This window comes from Thalassophryne amazonica, chromosome 5 (assembly GCF_902500255.1).
Source record: "Thalassophryne amazonica chromosome 5, fThaAma1.1, whole genome shotgun sequence".
In the NCBI taxonomy this organism is placed as follows: Eukaryota; Metazoa; Chordata; class Actinopteri; order Batrachoidiformes; family Batrachoididae; genus Thalassophryne; species Thalassophryne amazonica.
In genome coordinates, this window is record NC_047107.1 from 131919048 (window position 1) to 131942447 (window position 23400).

Genomic DNA, 23400 nt, shown 5'->3' on the forward strand with positions numbered 1-23400 from the left:
AAAAGATAACTCTTCACTTAGCTGATTAGCTGTTATCGAAGCTAACTGATACTACCTCAGGTGTATTAGATCTGTGTGTATACTACCTCAGGTGTATTAGATCTGTGTGTATACTACCTCAGGTGTATTAGATATGTGTGTATACTACCTCACGTGTATTAGATCTGTGTGTATACTACCTCACGTGTATTAGATATGTGTGTATACTACCTCACGTGTATTAGGTCTGTGTGTATACTACCTCAGATGTATTAGATCTGTGTGTATACTACCTCAGGTGTATTAGGTCTGTGTGTATACTACCTCACGTGTATTAGATATGTGTGTATACTACCTCAGGTGTATTAGATCTGTGTGTATACTACCTCAGGTGTATTAGATATGTGTGTATACTACCTCACGTGTATTAGGTCTGTGTGTATACTACCTCAGATGTATTAGATCTGTGTGTATACTACCTCAGGTGTATTAGATATGTGTGTATACTACCTCACGTGTATTAGATCTGTGTGTATACTACCTCACGTGTATTAGATATGTGTGTATACTACCTCACGTGTATTAGGTCTGTGTGTATACTACCTCAGATGTATTAGATCTGTGTGTATACTACCTCAGGTGTATTAGGTCTGTGTGTATACTACCTCACGTGTATTAGATATGTGTGTATACTACCTCACGTGTATTAGGTCTGTGTGTATACTACCTCAGATGTATTAGATCTGTGTGTATACTACCTCAGGTGTATTAGGTCTGTGTGTATACTACCTCAGATGTATTAGATCTGTGTGTATACTACCTCAGGTGTATTTGGTCTGTGTGTATACTACCTCAGGTGTATTTGGTCTGTGTGTATACTACCTCAGGTGTATTAGATATGTGTGTATACTACCTCACGTGTATTAGGTCTGTGTGTATACTACCTCAGATGTATTAGGTCTGTGTGTATACTACCTCAGGTGTATTAGGTCTGTGTGTATACTACCTCAGGTGTATTAGATCTGTGTGTATACTACCTCAGGTGTATTAGGTCTGTGTGTATACTACCTCAGGTGTATTTGGTCTGTGTGTATACTACCTCAGGTGTATTAGATCTGTGTGTATACTACCTCAGGTGTATTAGATCTGTGTGTGTATACCTCAGAAAGTCCCTTTAATTCTGAGTCCAGTTGCTCCAAAACATCCTGGTGATTTTTTTGTTTCTTCTCCATTATGTGCTTGATGAAGTCGTTGTTCACTCTGTCACTTGCTGAAAAGAAGCAGTCAAAGCTTGGGGTTGTGACCTGAGATCATTTGTAAAAGCCCAAAAATTAAAGACATAGTTCTTCAGTCCAGATGTCACGCCTTTGTATCATCAGCAACACTGTGGCCATCTGTGGCTGTGTCCCAGTTCAGTGTCTGCATACTGCTCAGGGCCACGTCCCATGTTTCACTGATCATCACCTCATTTCTGCTTCAAACTGTCTCCAGTCATCATTTGTCTCAGCGACAGACATCTGAAGCTTTTGTACAACAATCATTTACACATAAATTCAGCATTATTTCATCATAAAAGATGGAGGACCAATCAGAGCGCACAGCAGCTGCTGCATATGTCATTTCAGATTGTCAATAACAACTCGCCAATTTTTGCCTCGTTTCTGTTTAAAACTGACTTTAGAATGATTTAAGAAGTTTTACTTTGTCATCTGATCATTAATAATCACATTCACTTTGATCACTTTGGGTGTAGAGAGTCAGACTGAGACGATCTGCTTTGATCACAAATGATGCTTGCGCAGTGAAGGCAGGGCGGATCGATTTTTAGGGTGGGGGGGCGTTCGGTCTGCGACAGCGGCATTCCAAAAAGCCCTTGAAGTGAGATGGCCAAGAGATGCCACAAGGGCATGAACGCAGCCACTAAAGTGGGACAGAGCTCATGTCCCTGTGTGGACCTCAGCCCACATGATGCAGATAGAAATAAAGAAACAACACCAACGCACCCACGGAATCAGGAAGTCTGCTGACATCAGCAACCTCATCATTGCTGCCTTGGTACCATTGCTGCCCCCTGCTGGATAAAAAGGAGATAAACAACAGCAACATGCTGGTTTGACCATGTAGAACATGTGGGCTCAAAAGCACCGCAAAGTCCAGAAGCTACCTGCTGCAGGTGTCTACGGAGAGGTGACTTGTCCTTTGTCTCCTGGCAGCCATCAACCTGGACATCTGAAGACATAAAACAAGGAAATCAGCCGCAGGACGTCCTGAAGATTGGGACGGCTTTGGGACCATCAAACACAGACCACATGAAACAGACGGTGCAGACAGCTCGAAAGTCAACCTCGACAAACAGCACACAGCAGTGAGACAGTAGTCAGACCAGCTATGTTGGACAGCTTAGAGACGGTGGCACTAACAAAAAGACAGGAGGCAGAGCTGAAGATGTGATTCTCTTTGGAAGTGATGAGAATGGACAAGATTAGGAATGAACATATCAGAGGGACAGCTCAGGTGGGACGGTTTGGAGACAAAGTCAGAGAGGCGAGACTGAGATGGTTTGGACATGTGCAGAGGAGGGACCCAGGGTATATAGGGAGAAGGATGCTGAGGATGGAGCCACCAGGCAGGAGGACAAAGAGCAGGTTTATGGAGAGACTGATTATGAAATCCAGTCTGTCATCACGCTGCATCCACAACACCACAGAACTGCCTTGGGTCCTGGATGGCAACCACCCAGGCAGAAAGCCGGTCCATTCCCATGTCTCTAAAATAGCCAGTTATATTGTGGGTGTATCCTGTAGGCGTGTCCTTGACCTTCTCCAGTCTCCGGGGTCCTCCACACTGAGACACCTTTGTCCTGGATCATGTCCACAGAAACTCACCACATGGACTAAATGTGGTGTCTGATGGTCTTTTCACAGTGTCAGTGATCCCTCCAGTGGGAGCCAAGGATCCTCCAGACACCTGGGACCAAAGATATCCAGTCCACCTCAGGTCCAAGTCTGAGAGACAGACAGCTGTGAGACAAGACGTTCAAACGTCTTTACATATAAAGTCAGATCCAGTTCAATATTTATCTGTAAATTAGAAAGTCAAACATTTAAATGTTTGTCGTCACATGTTCATGTCATTCATCTCTTATATCACCACATTCTACTGGCCTCTACTGGTGGTTGGCTCTCACTGCAGTATTGTATCACTTCCTGTTCCGGAGCACAGCGGTGTTTTTCTGTATCTGTTAGCTGTTTAATCTGTACAGTTAGATTGAGCTAGTTAACTAGATAACGATTTGTTTCACAGTGTAATCTTTACGTGCCTTAACTAAAGCACTCCCTCTGCTGAATCACCTCTAAATTATTTACACATTATTCACTTTGTGTGTTTTTAGGAATGCGCTAGCTTAGCGCAGCTACTAACTCTTAGCCGGTTTAGCATGGCGGCTTCTCCTGTCTCTCCTGCACTTTTCTGCTCTGGGTGTGAAATGTTTAGTTATTCCTCGGCCTCCTTTAGCAGTAATGGTACTTGTAATAAGTGTAGCTTATTCGTAGCTTTGGAGGCCAGACTGGGCGAATTGGAGACTCGGCTCCACACCGTGGAAAATCCTACAGCTAGCCAGGCCCCTGTAATTGGTGCGGACCAAGGTAGCTTAGCCGCCGTTAGCTGTCCCCCAGCGGATCCTGAGCAGCCGGGAAAGCAGGCCGGCTGGGTGACTGTGAGGAGGAAGCGTAGTTCTAAACAGAAGCCCCCTGTACACCACCAACCCGTTCACATCTCTAACCATTTTTTCCCCACTCGGCGACACACCCGCCGAGGATCAAACTCTGGTTACTGGGGACTCTGTTTTGTTAGCGACACCAGCAACCATAGTCAAATGTCTTCCGGGGGCCAGAGCAGGTGACATTGAAGGAAATTTGAAACTGCTGGCTAAGGCTAAGCGTAAATTTGGTAAGATTGTAATTCACGTCGGGAGTAATGACACCCGGTTACGCCAATCGGAGGTCACTAAAATTAATACTGAATCGGTGCATAACTTTGCAAAAACAATGTCGGACTCTGTAGTTTTCTCTGGGCCCCTCCCCAATTGGACGGGGAGTGACATGTTTAGCCGCATGTTCTCCTTGAATTGCTGGCTGTCTGAGTGGTGTCCAAAAAATGAGGTGGGCTTCATAGATAATTGGCAAAGCTTCTGGGGAAAACCTGCTCTTGTTAGGAGAGACGGCATCCATCCCACTTTGGATGGAGCAGCTCTCATTTCTAGAAATCTGGCCAATTTTATTAAACCCTCCAAACCGTGACTATCCAGGGTTGGGACCAGGAAGCAGAGCTGTAGTCTTACACACCTCTCTGCAGCTTCTCTCCCCCTGCCATCCCCCCAATACCCCATCCCTGTAGAGACGGTGCCTGCTCCCAGACCACCAACAACCAGTAAAAATCTATTTAAGCATAAAAATTCAAAAATAAAAAATAATATAGCACCTTCAACTGCACCACAGACTAAAACAGTTAAATGTGGTCTATTAAACATTAGGTCTCTCTCTTCTAAGTCCCTGTTAGTAAATGATATAATAATTGATCAACATATTGATTTATTCTGCCTTACAGAAACCTGGTTACAGCAGGATGAATATGTTAGTTTAAATGAGTCAACACCCCCGAGTCACACTAACTGTCAGAATGCTCGTAGCACGGGCCGAGGGGGAGGATTAGCAGCAATCTTCCATTCCAGCTTATTAATTAATCAAAAACCCAGACAGAGCTTTAATTCATTTGAAAGCTTGACTCTTAGTCTTGTCCATCCAAATTGGAAGTCTCAAAAACCAGTTTTATTTGTTATCTATCGTCCACCTGGTCGTTACTGTGAGTTTCTCTGTGAATTTTCAGACCTTTTGTCTGACTTAGTGCTTAGCTCAGATAAGATAATTATAGTGGGCGATTTTAACATCCACATAGATGCTGAGAATGACAGCCTCAACACTGCATTTAATCTATTATTAGACTCAACTGGCTTCGCTCAAAATGTAAATGAGTCCACCCACCACTTTAATCATACTTTAGATCTTGTTTTGACTTATGGTATGGAAATTGAAGACTTAACAGTATTCCCTGAAAACCCCCTTCTGTCTGATCATTTCTTAATAACATTTACATTTACTCTGATGGACTACCCAGCAGTGGGGAATAAGTTTCATTACAGTAGAAGTCTTTCTCACTAACTCAGCCACATGGGGTGTGCAGCCAATACATTCTGAGTGCCGGTCCCAAGCCCGGATAAATGAGGAGGGTTGCGTCAGGAAGGGCATCCGGCGTAAAACAAGCCAACCGAACTATGCAGACTCAGAATCGAATTCCCATACCGGCTCGGTCGTGGCCCGGGTTAACAACGTCCGCCACCGGTGCTATTGCCCAACAGGGTGCCGGTGGAAATTGGGCTACTGCTGGGCGAAGATGACGAAGAAGAGGAGGAAAACGTTGCCACGAACAGCGGAAGAAGAAGAAAACTAGAAGGGTGGAAATGAGAGTGGGGACTTTGCATGTTGGTAGTATGACTGGTAAAGGGAGAGAGCTGGCTGATATGATGGAGAGGAGAAAGGTAGACATATTGTGTGTGCAAGAGACCAAGTGGAAGGGAAGTAAGAGCAGGCGCATCGGCAGTGGGTACAAGTTGTTGTACCATGGTGAGGACAGGAAGAGAAATGGTGTTGGGGTCATTTTAAAGGAAGAGTATGTTAAAAGTGTGTTGGAGGTTAAGCGAGTGTCTGACAGGGTGATGAGTGTGAAGTTGGAAATTGAAGGGGTGATGATGAATATCATCAGTGCATATGCCCCACAGGTAGGTTGTGAGATGAAGGAGAAAGAAGATTTCTGGAGTGTGTTAGATGAGGTGGTGGAGAGTGTGCCCAAGCATGAAAGAGTGGCGATAGGAGCAGACTTCAATGGGCATGTTGGTGAAGGGAACAGAGGTGATGAGGAAGTAATGGGTAGATATGGTATCAAGGATAGGAATGGGGAAGGACAGATGGTAGTTGATTTTGCAAAAAGGATGGAAATGGCTGTGGTGAATACCTACTTTAAGAAAAGGGAGGAGCACAGGGTAACATATAAGAGTGGAGGAGGTGCACACAGGTGGACTACATTCTTTATAGGAGATGCAAGCTAAAAGAAATCACAGACTGTAAGGTGGTAGCAGGAGAGAGTGTCACTAGACAGCACAGGATGGTTGTCTGTAGGATGACTTTAGAGGTAAAGAAGAAGAAGAGAGTGAGAGCTCAACAAAGGATCAGATGGTGGAAGCTGAAGGAGGAAGACTGTTGTGTGAAATTTAGCGAGCAGTTCAGAGAAGCACTGGTTGGAGGGGAAGCAATTTTGGACAACTGGAAAAGTACTGCAGATGTGGTGAGGGAGACAGCTAGGACCGTACTGGGTATGACATCTGGACAGTGGAAGGAAGACAAGGAGACGTGGTGGTGGAATGAAGAGGTCCAGGAAAGCATAAGGAGAAAGAGGTTGGCGAAAAAGTTTTGGGATAGTCGGAGAGATGAAGAAAGTAGCTTATGATAGGGTGCCCAGAGAAGAGGTGTGGTATTGTATGAGGAAGTCTGGAGTGGCAGAGAAGTATGTTAGGGTAGTGCAGGACATGTACAAGAATAGTGTGACAGCGGTGAGTTGCGCAGTCGGAATGACAGACTCATTCAAGGTGGAGGTGGGATTACACCAAGGATCAGCTCTGAGTCCTTTCTTGTTTGCAGTGGTGATGGACAGGTTGACGGATGAGATCAGACAGGAGTCCCCATGGACTATGATGTTTGCAGATGACATTGTGATCTGTAGTGAGAGCAGAGAGCAAGTTGAGTCTAGTCTGGAGAAGTGGAGATGTGCTTTGGAGAGAAGGGGAATGAAAGTCAGTAGAAGCAAGACTGAGTACATGTGTGTGAATGAGAGGGAGCCCAGTGGAATAGTGCAGTTACAAGGAGTAGAAGTGGTGAAAGTAGATGAGTTTAAATATTTGGGGTCAACTGTTCAAAGTAATGGAGAGTGTGGTAGAGAGGTGAAGAAGAGAGTGCAGGCAGGGTGGAGTGGGTGGAGAAAGGTGGCAGGAGTGATTTGTGACCGAAGAATATCAGCAAGGGTGAAGGGGAAAGTTTACAAAACAGTAGTGAGACCAGCTATGTTGTATGGTTTAGAGACAGTGGCACTAACAAAAAGACAGGAGGCAGAGCTGGAGGTGGCAGAGCTGAAGATGTTGAGATTCTCTTTGGGAGTGACAAGAATGGACAAGATTAGGAATGAACATATCAGAGGGACAGCTCAGGTGGGACGGTTTGGAGACAAAGTCAGAGAGACGAGATTGAGATGGTTTGGACATGTGCAGAGCAGGGACCCAGGGTATATAGGGAGAAGGATGCTGAGGATGGAGCCACCAGGCAGGAGGAGAAGAGGGAGACCAAAGAGGAGGTTCATGGATGTGCTGAGAGAGGACATGCAGGTGGTTGGTGTGACAGAGGAAGATACAGAGGACAGAGTGAGATGGAAACGATTGATCTGCTGTGGCGACCCCTAACGGGAACAGCCCGAAAGATAAAGAAGAAACAGTAGAAGTCTTTCTGAAAGCGCTGTAACTAGGTTTAAGGATATGATTCCTTCTTTGTTATGTTCTCCAATGCCATATACCAACGCAGTGCAGAGTAGCTACCTAAACTCTGTGAGTGAGATAGATTATCTCGTCAATAGTTTAACATCCTCATTGAGCACAACCTTGGATGCTGTAGCTCCTCTGAAAAAGAAAGCCTTAAATCAGAAGTGCCTGACTCCGTGGTATAACTCACAAACTCGCAGCTTAAAGCAGATAACCCGTAAGTTGGAGAGGAAATGGCGCCTCACTAATTTAGAAGATCTTCACTTAGCCTGGAAAAAGAGTCTGTTGCTCTATAAAAAAGCCTTCCGTAAAGCTAGGACATCTTACTATTCATCACTAATTGAAGAAAATAAGAACAACCCAAGGTTTCTTTTCAGCACTGTAGCAACAGGCTGACAAAGAATCAGAGCTCTATTGAGCCGAGTATTCCTTTAGCTTTAACTAGTAATGACTTCATGACTTTCTCTGTTAATAAAATTTTAACTATTAGAGAAAAAATGACTCATAACCATCCCAAAGACATATTGTTATCTTTGGCTGCTTTCAGTAATGCTGGTATTTGGTTAGACTCTTTCTCTCCGATTGTTCTGAGTTATTTTCATTAGTCACTTCCTCCAAACCATCAACATGTCTATTAGACCCCCTTCCTACCAGGCTGCTCAAGGAAGACATACCATTAATTAATGCTTCGATCTTAAATATGATCAGTTTATCTTTATTAGTTGGCTATGTACCACAGGCTTTTAAGGTGGCAGTAATTAAACTATTACTTAAAAAGCCATCACTTGACCCAGCTATCTTAGCTAATTATAGGCCAATCTCCAACCTTCCTTTTCTCTCAAAAATTCTTGAAAGGGTAGTTGTAAAACAGCTAACTGATCATTTGCAGAGCAATGATCTATTTGAAGAGTTTCAGTCAGGTTTCAGAATTCATCATAGTACAGAAACAGCATTACTGAAGGTTACAAATGATCTTCTTATGGCCTCAGACAGTGGACTCATCTCTGTGCTTGTCCTGTTAGACCTCAGTGCTGCTTTTGATACTGTTGACCATAAAATTTTATTACAGAGATTAGAGCATGCCATAGGTATTAAAGGCACTGCTCTGCGGTGGTTTGAATCATATTATCTCATAGATTACAATTTGTTCATGTAAATGGGGAATCTTCTTCACAGACTAAGGTTAATTATGGAGTTCCACAAGGTTCTGTGCTAGGACCAATTTTATTTACTTTATACATGCTTCCCTTAGGCAGTATTATTAGAAAGCATTGCTTAAATTTTCATTGTTACGCAGATGATACCCAGCTTTATCTATCCATGAAGCCAGAGGACACACACCAACTAGTTAAACTGCAGGATTGTCTTACAGACATAAAGACATAACATTTTTGATCAGGATATGTCCTTCAATGCGCATATTAAACAAATATGTAGGACTGCTTTTTTGCATTTGCGCAAATATCTCTAAAATCAGAAAGGTCTTGTCTCAGAGTGATGCTGAAAAACTAATTCATGCATTTATTTCCTCTAGGCAGGACTATTGTAATTCATTATTATCAGGTTGTCCTAAAAGTTCCCTGAAAAGCCAGTTAATTCAAAATGCTGCAGCTAGAGTACTGACGGGGAGTAGAAGGAGAGAGCATATTTCACCCATATTGGCCTCTTTTCATTGGCTCCCTGTTAATTCCAGAATAGAATTTAAAATTCTTCTTCTTACTTATAAGGTTTTGAATAATCAGGTCCCATCTTATCTTAGGGACCTCGTAGTACCATATCACCCCAATAGAGCGCTTCGCTCTCAGACTGCAGGCTTACTTGTAGTTCCTAGGGTTTGTAAGAGTAGAATGGGAGGCAGAGCCTTCAGCTTTCAGGCTCTCTCCTGTGGAACCAGCTCCCAATTCAGATCAGGGAGACAGACACCCTCTCTACTTTTAAGATTAGGCTTAAAACTTTCCTTTTTGCTAAAGCTTATAGTTAGGGCTGGATCAGGTGACCCTGAACCATCCCTTAGTTATGCTGCTATAGACTAGACTGCTGGGGGTTCCATGATGCACTGTTTCTTTCTCTTTTTGCTCTGTATGCACCACTCTGCATTTAATCATTAGTGATCGATCTCTGCTCCCCTCCACAGCATGTCTTTTTCCTGGTTCTCTCCCTCAGCCCCAACCAGTCCCAGCAGAAGACTGCCCCTCCCTGAGCCTGTTCTGCTGGAGGTTTCTTCCTGTTAAAAGGGAGTTTTTCCTTCCCACTGTAGCCAAGTGCTTGCTCACAGGGGGTCGTTTTGACCGTTGGGGTTTTTCTGTAATTATTGTATGGCCTTGCCTTACAATATAAAGCGCCTTGGGGCAACTGTTGTTGTGATTTGGCGCTAATAAAATTGATTTGATTTGATTTATTTTGACTGCTTGTGGTAAAAAATTATTTGCCAGACATTTATAAAACATAGTTTTTAACATGGAATTTATGTGATTTTGTTTTTTAATCTTTTCGTTCACCTTAGAGCATTTTTAAGTTTTATCAAACAATTTCTTCTGATTTCCTAAAATCAGCATTTTGCCGTTTAAAAACGGCAGTGTTAATGTGATAATTAGTCAACATTCCGTGAAGAACTTTTAAAACGTTTTTCATTTAGTTTTTGTGCTGCGTTGCCATGGTGACTGAAACCGAGCCCTCCGTGCACGCGCACGTACCGTTTCAGTGCGTAAGAAAACTCACCGACATCCGCGCCAAGTTCGTCCAAACGATCCGCTTCACCACAGAATCCGGTTCGGTCCGGATCCCGTGAAGAACCAGAACAACCTTGACCGTCTGGGGGGCGGGGCCAACGCCCCAGTGGTTAAACCCCACCCCCACAGAAGTCAGAAGAACAAGAGCCGGACGCGAATTTGCGAAACGTAGGATGGTAGGGGAAGGTTCCGCCCTTTTGGCCTCTGATTGGCTAGAAGGTGAGCACAAGGTTCCGCCCTTTTGGCCTCTGATTGGCTCAAAGGTGAGCAGCAGTAGAAGTCTGTTCCATGTAAGTAGAGACCTGGAATGTTCGTGCGCGCCTCAATCTATTACCGTCACTAACCACAGGGCGGCGCCATTACTAAGGGTGGAGCTGTGCCGATCATCAATAATAAACTGACCTCTTTTTTTGCACTATTTCTTAACGGATTTTAATAAATGTAGGCTTGTTTTAAAGCCCGTTGAAAGCTCTTTCCAATGAACCTATGCAGGTGTGGGTGAAAAAAAACGTTTATGTAAAACACAGAAATTTGGGGAAATTATGACAAACTGCTGCTTTTGTCTATTGTCGCTATTTGTTAACAGAGTTTCGGAAAAGGCGGCTTGTTTTAAAGCCCTTTAATTGCTCTTTCTAATTAACCCATACATGCCTGGGTAGAAAAAAATGTTTTATGTAAAGTGTGGAAATTTGGGGAAAATATGCCATTCTGTCATTTACTGTGATGTTTTTTCCTGTCATCATAATTCTCGATGGGTTTTTCTAAATGAGGCCTTGTAAGTTGCATTCAAGCTGATTAAAAGCTCTAATGAACCCATACATGCCTGGATAAAAAACCCCTTATGTATTAAAATATAAATCTGAAGTATGTCCTGCCATTGTGCTCATTTACCTTGCTGCTTTTTCCACTGTAATATTATTACTAGTCTTTTAATGACAACATGTACAGTAGTGTTCAGAATAATAGTAGTGCTATGTGAGTAAAAAGATTAATCCAGGTTTTGAGTATATTTCTTATTGTTACATGGGAAACAAGGTACCAGTAGATTCAGTAGATTCTCACAAATCCAACAAGGCCAAGCATTCATGATATGCACACTCTTAAGACTATGAAATTGGGCTATTAGTAAAAAAAAAAGTAGAAAAGGGGGTGTTCACAATAATAGTAGCATCTGCTGTTGACGCTACAAACTCAAAACTATTATGTTCAAACTGCTTTTTTATCAATCCTGTGAATCACTAAACTAGTATTTAGTTGTATAACCACAGTTTTTCATGATTTCTTCACATCTGCGAGGCATTAATTTTGTTGGTTTGGAACCAAGATTTTGCTGGTTTACTAGTGTGCTTGGGGTCATTGTCTTGTTGAAACACCCATTTCAAGGGCATGACCTCTTCAGCATAAGGCAACATGACCTCTTCAAGTATTTTGACATATCCAAACTGATCCATGATACCTGGTATGCGATATATAGGCCCAACACCATAGTAGGAGAAACATGCCCATATCATGATGCTTGCACCACCATGCTTCACTGTCTTCACTGTGAACTGTGGCTTGAATTCAGAGTTTGGGGGTCGTCTCACAAACTGTCTGCGGCCCTTGGACCCAAAAAGAACAATTTTACTCTCATCAGTCCACAAAATATTCCTCCATTTCTCTTTAGGCCAGTTGATGTGCTCTTTGGCAAATTGTAACCTGTTCTGCACATGTCTTTTGTTTAACAGAGGGACTGACAGAGGGGTTCTGGGTGACTCTGCCACAGACGTAACAGGATGACTGTGTTTTATGGAAAAGACACCAAATCTGCACGATTCAGGGTGTAAGAAAGTGATACTTCGTACATCATGCTGTGTTCCTACACATTTGTAAAGCATCAGGGTGTCCAGGGGGCGCTGCAGGGCTGATTGAGCTGAGATGGTACGACTCTGGGCCCCACTGCACTGTAAGGCGTGACACCCCATCTTTGACCGCAGGGAAAGAATAACCAACACTGAGTTGCACTCCCACAAACCGTCACCATAAAATGCAGAGTTGTGTCTCATTACTGTGTCTGCACCTCTACCTATGGTTCACACAGGATCACCTGATCAGGACTAACAGAGTCCACTGAGGCCTGCCAGATCCATTTCAGGACTAGATCTTCTCAGACCTGAGAACCATCCCAGCAGAGGATGGAAAATCAGCTGGATCTGATCTGGGGTGGCACTCGAGTCTGTATTCCTCAATCCCTCAGGTCTCTTTCCAGAGGCCCAAAGCTTTAGGGAGTTTTAGGGTCTGGCACAGTATCTTAGCTATTCCCGGACTGCAGCCTTCAAAAACAGAGACCTCAGATGTTTGTGGGATCCATCCTCCCAATTTGGGGTCACAGATGTGCGAGGTCCTGTTACTAGTGTGACCACTATGACCTGGACCTTCCTTCAGCTCCCAGTGCTTCTCGATCTTGTTATGCTTTTTTTTTCTGGTGTTGCCATCACTTGGAATTGCCAAATCTACCATAACTGATCTTTTCTGCTCCCTGTTGACCACCACCAGCGTCTGTCTGTCTGGATCCTGAAGGCTCACAGCGCCTTGGCTCTACTGTTGTTTTCCACCCTTCGTGGTGTTCCCCACTTGGACTCTGGTTCTTCCAGTCCATGTTCCTGTACACTGTCCCATCCCCTTGGTTACTGTCCAGGCTTACATCCTGCCACCAGGGGCATCTTTGTCCAGCCTAAACCTTGGGTCCTGTATGCTTATGTAGAACCTTACCTCAGTGGACCTGTTGTTCTTGTGCTGCCGTGATCAGATCGTCTGTGTGGTCCTTCAGCCATTGCTCACCATAAGTAGGATGATGTCAGCTATGCCCTCTATCTGCGGTTGGGGTATCTCATGGAGGGGTGTGGTCTTCATGACGCCCCCCTCACCACATTTTGCTTTCCACTGTTCCAGGTTCTCACATGTAGATCCTGGACGAGGCGGCGTGGCGTGCTGACATGGTCTTAGTGGAGACAGAGGTGTAAATCCATGTCTCACCTTTAGAGGGCAATCTCACCATCTATCTAAGGCATGATGCCTTTACTGGCAGTCAAATTTATTTTACACTCTGGAGAAAACTGAAATACATTACAGTTGGAACTTTAATGTTGATTATTTATTGTAAAAGTATCAACTTTGACAAATGTTTTATTAAACATACTTGAAACAGGGGACGTTCTTTTCAGTGCTGTGTCTGTGATACTTTAGTTTAATTTTTATTGTGACTTTAATGATGCCACGTCAAAGGATTAATTCTGCCGTAAAATGTCTCAGATAAACAGAAATCAACAAAAGAAGTGGAAAATCGAACAAACTTGTAAACGTAAAGCTGAGAGACAAATGTGTCATAATTCTGAAATTGTCTGAATAAATTCTCTGGGCGCTGCGTTGAATCGCACAGTCGCTGGTTTCAGTCAGAGTCTGTGATGTCACTTCCACTGCTATCGTCAAGGTGTGCGGATGTGTAAGCAATCAACTTTGACCTGACAGCTCGCTTCCTGTTGTCACAGAAACAAGAAGAAAGGCCAGATTCAGTTGTCCAATACAGGAAACAGGTTGTTGGGTCTTTTTTATGCAAAAAAGCTCCACCCACCTGCGGTAAAAAAAGTTTGGTTGACTTCTAGAGCTTGAAGAGTCATCGGTCTCCTGCTCCTGGACAGAGACACATTGATAAACAAAGAGACAGAGACAGAAAGACAATTATAAACAAAGATGTTTATAACCAAACAGACAATTTTATACAAAGACATTTATAAACTAACAGAAAATGATAGACATTTAGAAATAAGTCATTTCTAAAAGAACAGGGACACTTAAAAACTAACAGAGGCGTTAATAAAGTAACAGATTTTTATAAACTATTTAAAAGACATTTATTAACGAACACAGACATTTAATATAATAATACTGCCACATCTTTTATTGTTTTGTTGATTTATTTTGTTCTTGTATTTAACTAAATATAATTTTAATTCCTTTTATTGTACAGCACTTTGGGGCAGTGTTGACTGTTTGTAAATGTGCTTTATAAATAAACCTGACCTTGACCTATAAAGTAACATATGTATCACAGATGTTTATGAACTAATAGAAAAACATTTATAAACAGATATTTCTAAATGAACAGATATGAACAGAGACACGTTCATAAAGTAATAGAGAGATGTTTATAAACTAATAGAGACACATTTATAAAGTAATAGACATGTTTAGAATCAGAATAGCTTTTATTACCCATGAATCCACAGAATACAAGGAATTTGAGACATTATTTGTAAAGCGCTTTGAGCTTCTGATGCAGATGGAAAAAGCACTATATAAATGCAGTCCATTTACCATTTATTTGACTTTAGTTTGGGCTGCACTCTGTACGGCGTAGGCAGTTTCCCAGATTTTCCCGGTTTAATGTGTAGCTTAATTTGGGGAGCGAACTCAAAAGACTCAAAAACTGAGAGGAAACGGACTTCAATTTTAGATGTTGCATTGAAAGATGCCTTCACTAAACAGAGAGTTGCTACGACAGCTTACAAGCTGCTCACACACACACACTGTGCTCTGCCTGCCTCTTCTGCACGTCCTCAGCTCCGCACCCAGATGGGCGGGCCGTTGCCCTCAGCGTGGATCAGTAAGGTAATGTGATTGGTTGAAAAATGTTGCATTTGACATTTATATGCGGTGACTGCTCGCGTTGTATTATCTGAAACGATATGTGTAAAAGTAAAACTGTGTTTTCTCTGTATAACGTAGTAAGCAAAAGAACAGTATGCATCATGGCATTCCAGAGGAAATATTAAATTATCAGAGACCGAAAACATGGCCATGAGACATACTGTCCAACAACGGTATGTATAAATATGAAGTAATAGTGACGTTTATAAAGTAATACACGTATTTATAAACTAACAGACTGTTATAAAGTAAAAGAGATGTTTATAAAGTAATAGAGAGACACATTTATAAACTAATAGACATTTTCAATTCATTCAATTCAATTTATTTCATTTACATAGCGCCAAATCACAACAAAGTTGCCTCAAGGCACTTCCCACAAGTAAGGTCTAACCTTACCAATAGAGACACATTTATAAATTAATAGATGTTTATAAAGTACTAGAAACATGTTTATAAAGTAACAGAGCGTGAGACATGTTTATAAAGTAACAAAGACATGTTTAATAGAGAGCCATTTCTAAACTAAGATACACATTTATAAACTAACAGACATTTATAAACTAAGAGAGGCATGTTTATAAACTAATAGAGACTGTTTACGAATAGACATTGACAAACTAATCAAGACATGTTGATAAACTAATAGAGACACGTTTATAAACTAATAGAGACACGTTTATAAACTAAGAGATGTTTATGAACTAATCAGAATCAGAACAGAGTTTATTGGCAAGTAAGTTCTCACATACAAGGAATTTGATCTGGTGTTATTAGTGCATAAACAACAATAAAATAAATGGAAAAATACTTCTGTAAGAAGTAATTGGTGCATAAACAATAAAAGAAAAGGAAAAATACTTCTGTAAGTAAAGCAATCAAATAGACAAATAGGTAAAACTATGTTTACTATTAAGTAAATATAATAGTGGAATGGGGCTGTGCAAAAGCATGCAGGTCTACAGTACCTTTCAGTGCATGGATGAACAATCTGTACTTTGTTTTAAGTGGGGGGGTGGGGGTGGGGGTAAATGGGAGTCTCTGGTATTATTTATAAGTCTAGCTGTAGTAGGTAATACAGACATGTTTATAAAGTAACAGAGGCATGTTTATACACTAATAGAGACAAGTTTATAAAGTAACAGAGACTCTATAAACTAACAGACATTTATAAATAGATTTATAAACTAAGACATTTATATAAAGCAATAGAGACATGTTTATAAACCTATAGAAACATGTTTATAAAGTAATACAGATGTTTATAGAGTAATAGAGACATTTATAAACTAATAGAGACACGTTTATAAACTAAGACACATTTATAAATAGATGTTTATAAAGTACTAGAGACATGTTATAAAGTAACAGACACGTTTACAAACTAAGACGTGTTTATAAAGTAAAAGAGAGGTTTATAAACTAATAGACACCCATTTATAAAGTAATAGATTTATAAACTAAGACGTTTATAAACTAATATAGACATGTTTATAAAGTAATACAGATGTTTAAAAAGTAATAGATGTTTATAAACTAAGAGATATGCTTATAATGTAATACACAGTTATAAACTAATAGAGCCACGTTTATAAAGTAATAGACATGTTTATGAAGTAATAGGTGTTTATAAACAATAAACTTTTATAAAGTAATAGAGATGTTTATAAAGTAACAGAGCAATGTTTATAAAGTAAGATGTTTGTAAACTAATAGAGATATGTTTAATAGACACATTTCTAAACTAAGATGTTGATAAAGTAATAGAGACATTTATAAACTCAGACACATTATTAACTAACAGAGACACATTTATAAAGTAATAGTGACACATTTATAAACTAATAGTCATTTATAAACTAATAGAGATACGTTTATAAAGTAACTGACACATTTCTAAACTAATAGTCATTTATAAAGTAATAGAGACACATTTATAAAGTAATAAATTTATAAACTAAAAAGTTTATAAAGTAATAGAGACATGTTAATAACGTAGTAGACATTTATAAAGTAATAGTGACACGTCTATAAACTAAGAGATATGTTTCGACAGGCAGGTTAGTCAAGGACGTTTGGACACAAATGCGAGGCTCACACAAACAGCTCTGGTTGTAGAAAGACTTTAGTGGTGTGGATAGCAGTGGTCGGTTCACGAGAAGGCATTCCAAAAAACACAGCAGCAGTAAAATAATCATCAGCCTTAGGCGAGGTGGGAACAAACGGGCTCGAGGTTGAGAACACAATGAGGCAGGCAGGACTAAAACATGAGACCGGACACGTTTTATATGACTGACATGAAAAGTGGGATGTATAAGCATGGACCGGGGGAGACGGAAACAAACAGACAGGATTAATCATTTTGGAGGCCGGCAAGGGGCAACAAACCCGGAAGCCAACTTCCTAGGTACGCCCCTAAAGGCAAGGTGGCGCGCCGAGAGCCAAACTTTCTGGCCTGGAGCGTAAGATAGAGCGGCGGATCGCATACGCTCAGTGGAAGACTTGTATGCTACTGTGGAATGTAATAAAGCCTCCTGAGCCCGCTCTCAGGTTCGTTGGCAGCGAAGGATCAGACTGAGAGCAGAGGGGACAGAAGAATTAAGACCAACGGGGGGAAACAGCAATGGCTGTTGACCAAAAACTATATGAAATGGAGGGTAAACTGTTATGGGAGCGTTTGATCCAAGAGAGCTGTTCTGACCATGATGTGGGATGTTGTGATGCGAGTACCTGGAGACCTTTTTCTAGTTCCTGATTTAGCTGTTCCGCCTGCCCATTGGCCTGTGGATGGTAGCCTAAAGTTAAACTAGATGTGACCCTGATGAGACGGCAGAAATCTGGGACTGGTAACGGCAACAAGAAGCCCGCAGGTGGGCGGTTAGACGATTTATGCATTGCACATACTTGACAGGCAGAAACATATTCAGTAACATCCTTAACAAGCCCCGGCCACCAGAAACTTTGCTGCCCAATAAACAAGATTTTCTTGATACCAGGATGACAGAACATATGGCTTTTGTGACACCAGGGGATTGTTTCAACCCTGAGAGAATGTTGTGTGGGCCGCTGAAGAGGAGGTACTGCTGGCCCACCACCACCAGAGGGCGCCCCGCCTGGAGTGCGGGCTCCAGGCACCAGAGGGCGCTGCCGCCTCACAGGAGCAGCCCAGGTGACAGCCGTCACCCATCACCTGAAACAGCTGACATCCATCAGCTGAGGGGTATATCAGCTGGACGGCATCTCCATCTCATTGCCGAGATATCGTTCTACCAGGAAGGTAACGCACTCAGCCAGTCATCTCATTTCTGAGGAATAACCTTTTTGCTTGTGCTTAAGACAGCTGAAGACTGCTAGATTCATATCGGATAAGTACCCTACACTGCAGTATTGTTTGTGACTAGAGGTGGAGGTGGTGTTTCCACCCTACGTGTTGCTGGGTGCAGCCGCACCCACATCTGACTGTTTCTGTTCCTCGCCAGCAGTACCGGATCCGATGAGCGGAGGCAGTGGCCACCTGGGAGTTCGGGACTTGGCGGCTGCAGTATTCCCGGGGTTCGGTGGCAGAGGAAATCGGGTGGTTCTGGTTTGACTCGGACGGACGTCTCCTATCGTCGAGCCTGCCCACACGACACCAGTGGAATTGGTTTATTTTTACAATTGTGATCTGTTGTGTTTGTTGTGCGAATTCACAACAGTAAAACCTTGTTATTTGACTTCTTCATTGTCCGTTCATTTGCGCCCCCTGTTGTGGGTCCGTGTTCCTCACTTTCCCCAACAGAGAAGTCAGAACAAAAGGTTTTCCCCACGGACAACCAGCGGGAACCGGCACATCCCCTACTGCTGACTTAATTTTGGACTCTATGTCCCAGGTAAGCCTGGAAATGACGCACGATGTCGGATCCATGGGTGCGTCTACCGGGTCCCCCTGACAAGACAGAGTATCTGGTTTCCCATTCTTTGTGCCTGGATGGTAGGACAACATGAAATTAAACCGGCTGAAGAATATGGCCCATTGGGCTTGGCGGGAGTTGAGACGTTTGGCTGTTCGCAGGTACTCAAGATTTCTGTGGTCAGTATAGATGATGAATGGAATTTATGTCCCCTCCAGCCAGTGCCACCAGTCCTCCAAGGACACTTTTATCGCCAACAGCTCTCTGTCGCCGATGCCATAATTGCGTTCCACCGCGGTCAGTTTCTTAAACAAGAAGGCGGATCGATGCAGCCTACTGTCTGAAGGATTTCTCTGGGACAAGACTGCACCTACATTGGAGGCATCAACTTCAACGACGAACTGACAAGCGGGGTCAGGAAGGAGCAGCACAGGGGCTGCGGTGAAGTGATTCTTTAGGACTCTGAGAATTAGCATATTGTCAAGGTAAACAAAGAGGAATTTATTCAAATATTCCCGTAACACGTCGTTAACCAGATTTTGGAATAAGGCGGATGCGTTCGTGAGTCCAAACGGCAGGACAAGGTATTCATAATGTCTGGAGGGCATATTAAAGGTCATTTTCCATTCATCTCCTTGTCTTATTTGGACCAAATGATAAGTCTTCCATAAATCAAGTTTGGTGAAAACTGCAGCTCCTAACAACTCAAAAGCGGAGGAGATTAGCGGTAGTGGATAACAGCTCTTCACTGTGATGTCATTAAGGTGCGGTAATCAGTGCAGGGATGGAGAGACTTATGTTGTGTGTTGGGGGGTGTGGCTGGACATTTTGGTGTTCTTTTCTTTTCTTTGCTCTCCAGGTGGCATGAAAACTGATTTGTCTGTGGAGAAGGTGCTGGCTGAAGAGTCCTTCACCCTCATCAACATCATGTGCAGCACCTGTGAATGGTGCTCACGTGCAGCCTTAAGGACTTTCAGCTGAAGCAGATAATTGGATGGCGTTCTGCATTTAAGTCATGTGTGATTCAAGCAGAATTGCCAGGAACTCGACCTTGTGATGTTCGTTTGTGAGACGCTGAGGATCGCGCCTGGGTTTGACACATCGAGCCCGTGAAGCAGGAAGGGTGAGGGACACATGCTGTCAGCACACATCAGAGGTGATTAAGTGTTTGACTAATTGTTGATAGTAACTTGGTATTTTGTTACGCAGTATATTTGAATTGTGATGAGAATTGTGCAGCTTGCTTCTCACTGCTGTGGCGTGCGGACAAGTGATCCTCCACCTGTTGTGAGAAGCTGCTCATTTGCATAAAGCTTAAAATACAGACCTGAATGTGTTGCTGATAGTGTGTGTCTTTTGAAGGATATTAGTTGTAACTGCTGACTTACCTCACCTATTCTATGCTTCGCAGAGAGTCGGTTTGTCGTGTCCACCTGGGGGGTGTTTGGCGGTGGAAGTGGGTCCAGGAGCACCGGGCTTCGATCCTTTTGGGCGCTGGAGAGCGTGCCAGCCTTCACCAGAAGGACGCTATTTTAGTTTTTACACTTTGTTATGCACCAGCGGGTGAAATAAATAAATTGTTTTTGTTATTGGAACCGCTTTCTGGTTATTTTTCTGGGTTCCGTCTGACACAGGTCCGCTCCTCAACCCGCGTCGACACATAACAACTTATCTTTCTTCTCAGCAAAGAAGAACCCGGCCCTGTGGGTGACGAAGATGGTCGAATCAAGCCGGCTGCTAAAGACTCCTGGATGTATTCATTCATCGCGTGGCTTTAGGTGCCGGCACAGAAAAGAGCTTCTCCCTGTGGCAAAGTCGCCCCAGGGAGAAGCTCAATAGCGCAATAATACTCTCGATGAGGAGGTAAAGATTTAGCTTTAGCTTTACTGAAAAGGACTGCGAAGTCATGATAGCACTTGGGTACCCCGGCAAGATTTGGATTGGAACCCTGCATGGTGCATTCAGATTTAAGGAGACATACATTACTACAAGCCAGGCTCCGGGAAATAATCTCACCCTTTAACCAATCAAAACTGGGCCCATGTCGTTGTAACCAGGGATGCCCCAAAATGATCAGGTGAGTCATATTATCCATTACGTGAAAACTGATAGACTGTGTGAGTGTGGGAAATTAACATTTCGACCCACTGAATGCGGTGAGTGATTTGACCTAGTACGTGGCCGTCCACAGCATGTACCACCAGAGGGCGCGAAAGCTTAAACATCTTAAGGTGAAGGGACCTGGCAAGAGAAGACAAAATCAAACTGGTGACAGAACCTGAATCAACAAAAGCCGAAATGGCAATAGTGGAATGATCACAACTTAATTTTGCTAGGATAATATTTTGAGCTCAAACAGGGGAGATGGAATTTAGACTCACCCGTAACTCCAGTCTTGACTGCACAGTGGCACCCCTGGCCTGACAATTAGATATTAAATGTCCTGACTGTCAACAATAATAGCAGAGGCCGTCTTCACGACGGCGCTGTCGCCTTCCGATGGAGACAGATGCATGCATCCCAGCTGTATGGGCTCTTTGACGCTGTGCAGAAATGAGTCGGGCCGAGCGTGAGTGTAGGAGGAAGAGTGGCTCGGACGCGTGTCCAACCGCTGATCCGGTTCACAACTTCCACGGTGAGGTCAGTCCAGCAGTCGTCAGTCCGTGTGAATGGCAAGTGCAATGAGCTCATCCAGGTTCTCTGAGAAATCAATGGCAATGAGCTGGTCCTTAATGTCAGCTGACAGCCCCTGGAAGAAAACGTTGAGAAGTGCGGCTGGGTTCCATTCACTTTTAGCCACCAGGATACAGAAGTCTATGGCATGGTCAGTGAGTCGGTGGCTGCCCTATGTAAGCCTTATGAGGGAGCGTGCTGCTTCGCCTCCTCAAGCCGTGTGTTGGAATACTTGTTCGAGAGCCATGGAGTGAACGCCGGGAGTGAAGCATAGGTGGATAACTGTCGATCCCATTCATCGGTCGCCCATGCAGCTGCTCGACCGAACAGGTGAGTTATCATGTATGCTATATTTGTCCTGTCAGACGGCAACATAGAAGCCATCAACTCAAAGTGTAACTCACACTGAGTGATGAACAGTCTGACGTCACCAGTTTTGTGAGAGAAACGTTCTATAACTGTCGCGATAACTGATTGCAGACCACGGGTGCAAGTACGGAAGCCAGTGAGGCGGCTGACAGCTCCAGAGAAGGTATGCTAGAATTACCAGTGGCCGTGGCCATGTCCGACGTAGCCCGAGGATTAAATCTAGACAGTAGTTGGCTCACCTGTGCGCTTACCGAACACATGAAGGAGTCCTGGTGTTTAGCTAGCTCGTTAAACCAGGAGCTAAGCAAGGAACAACAGCACCAAGTGAGTTTATATAACCCAGGTGATGAGCTGAAAATTAGGAAAGGGTGTGCATGGAAAAGCACCAGAACAAAGGCGTGGCCAGAGAAAGAGAAACTGCATGCTTTGGAAGTGGCAGAGGTGTCACGAATTGGTCTAAAAAGCATTATTTTCAATGAGACGCACTGCTTTTTAGACATGGCAGAAGCGTTGCATCAAAAACCGAGCTAAAGCGACGCTTCTTCCAGGAGCGTACATTGCTGCTTGTTGACAGGCTGCCGCAGTCAAAGTTCAAACCAATCCAACTTGCGCTGCTCTGAGCTGTGATGTAACATCGCTCTGTCCAATAGAAACGAGGCATCAGGCAAAACCATGGAAGACTAGTGGCAGAAACCACTGATCTGTATTAAACAGAAACGTCACAGGACTGCTTATTTATACAGAGCAGTTTTCTGAAGAAAATCCTTGCAAATGTTTTTTTTTTTTACCTCAAAATTAATTTCTGATTACTGTAAAAAAAAAAAAAAAGTCTAGAACACTTGTAACTAAAATAGTAAAAAAACAAAACAAAACAAAAAAAAAACAAAACAAAAAAAAACAACAAAATTCTTTAGAAACCTTTCATCTGTAACCATAACTTACCTGTTATTTCATATTAGATTATTTCTTGTTTAACATAAGGAACCTTGGACATTTATTTTTAGACAAATAAAACAGCATAGAAATTTGTACATTTTTAAGTCTGGTAGTTTATTCATATCTCATTTCAACCAGAAAAACAGACACTGTAAATAAATACAAATGTTTATTATAAATGCAACAGGAGATAATTTAACACTGACTGCAATGTGATTGTTAATGCAACATAAACCTCATGATGAAATCATTTTTTAATTTAATGAACATTTAATTACGTCCTCGTTGACTATGTGATTACTTTGAATGTTGCAATCAGGACAGAGCAATTTCTAAAATATGAATTTGACAAGATGCAGACGCCTTCCAGCTGGAGGTACGCCACCACAGTCAACAGCTCGCTCAGCAAGAGGACCAGCTAGCCACTCTGAACTCAGGGATCAGAGAGTTAACCAAGCGGCAGGTTTCCTTCATGACCTCAGTGAGCTCTCAGATAGAGCAA

General features: G+C 42.7%; 2 protein-coding genes across 4 annotated transcripts in view; both read right to left on the bottom strand.

Moving 5' to 3' along the window:
• The window catches only part of ccdc180 (coiled-coil domain containing 180), a 46457-nt gene extending 35975 nt beyond the window's left edge, over positions 1-10482 (bottom strand). For 2 of the 3 annotated variants that reach the window (XM_034171427.1, XM_034171425.1), the window contains exons 1-4: positions 10334-10482; positions 2144-2208; positions 1983-2053; positions 1140-1249 (exon numbers count right to left, since the gene is read on the bottom strand). In XM_034171427.1, coding sequence (XP_034027318.1) covers positions 1140-1249; positions 1983-2053; positions 2144-2208; positions 10334-10339 — 252 coding nt within the window. In that variant the 5' untranslated portion in view covers positions 10340-10482. The remainder of the gene's footprint in view (positions 1-1139; positions 1250-1982; positions 2054-2143; positions 2209-10333) is intronic. The other variant, XM_034171426.1, reaches the window with a different exon arrangement.
• A 3055-nt stretch (positions 10483-13537) lies between these two features.
• Positions 13538-23400, bottom strand: part of card9 (caspase recruitment domain family, member 9) — a 62616-nt gene continuing 52753 nt past the window's right edge. The window contains exons 12-13 of the mRNA XM_034171429.1: positions 13955-14013; positions 13538-13859 (exon numbers count right to left, since the gene is read on the bottom strand). Of these exons, the coding sequence (XP_034027320.1) occupies positions 13772-13859; positions 13955-14013 (147 nt within the window). The 3' untranslated portion in view covers positions 13538-13771. The remainder of the gene's footprint in view (positions 13860-13954; positions 14014-23400) is intronic.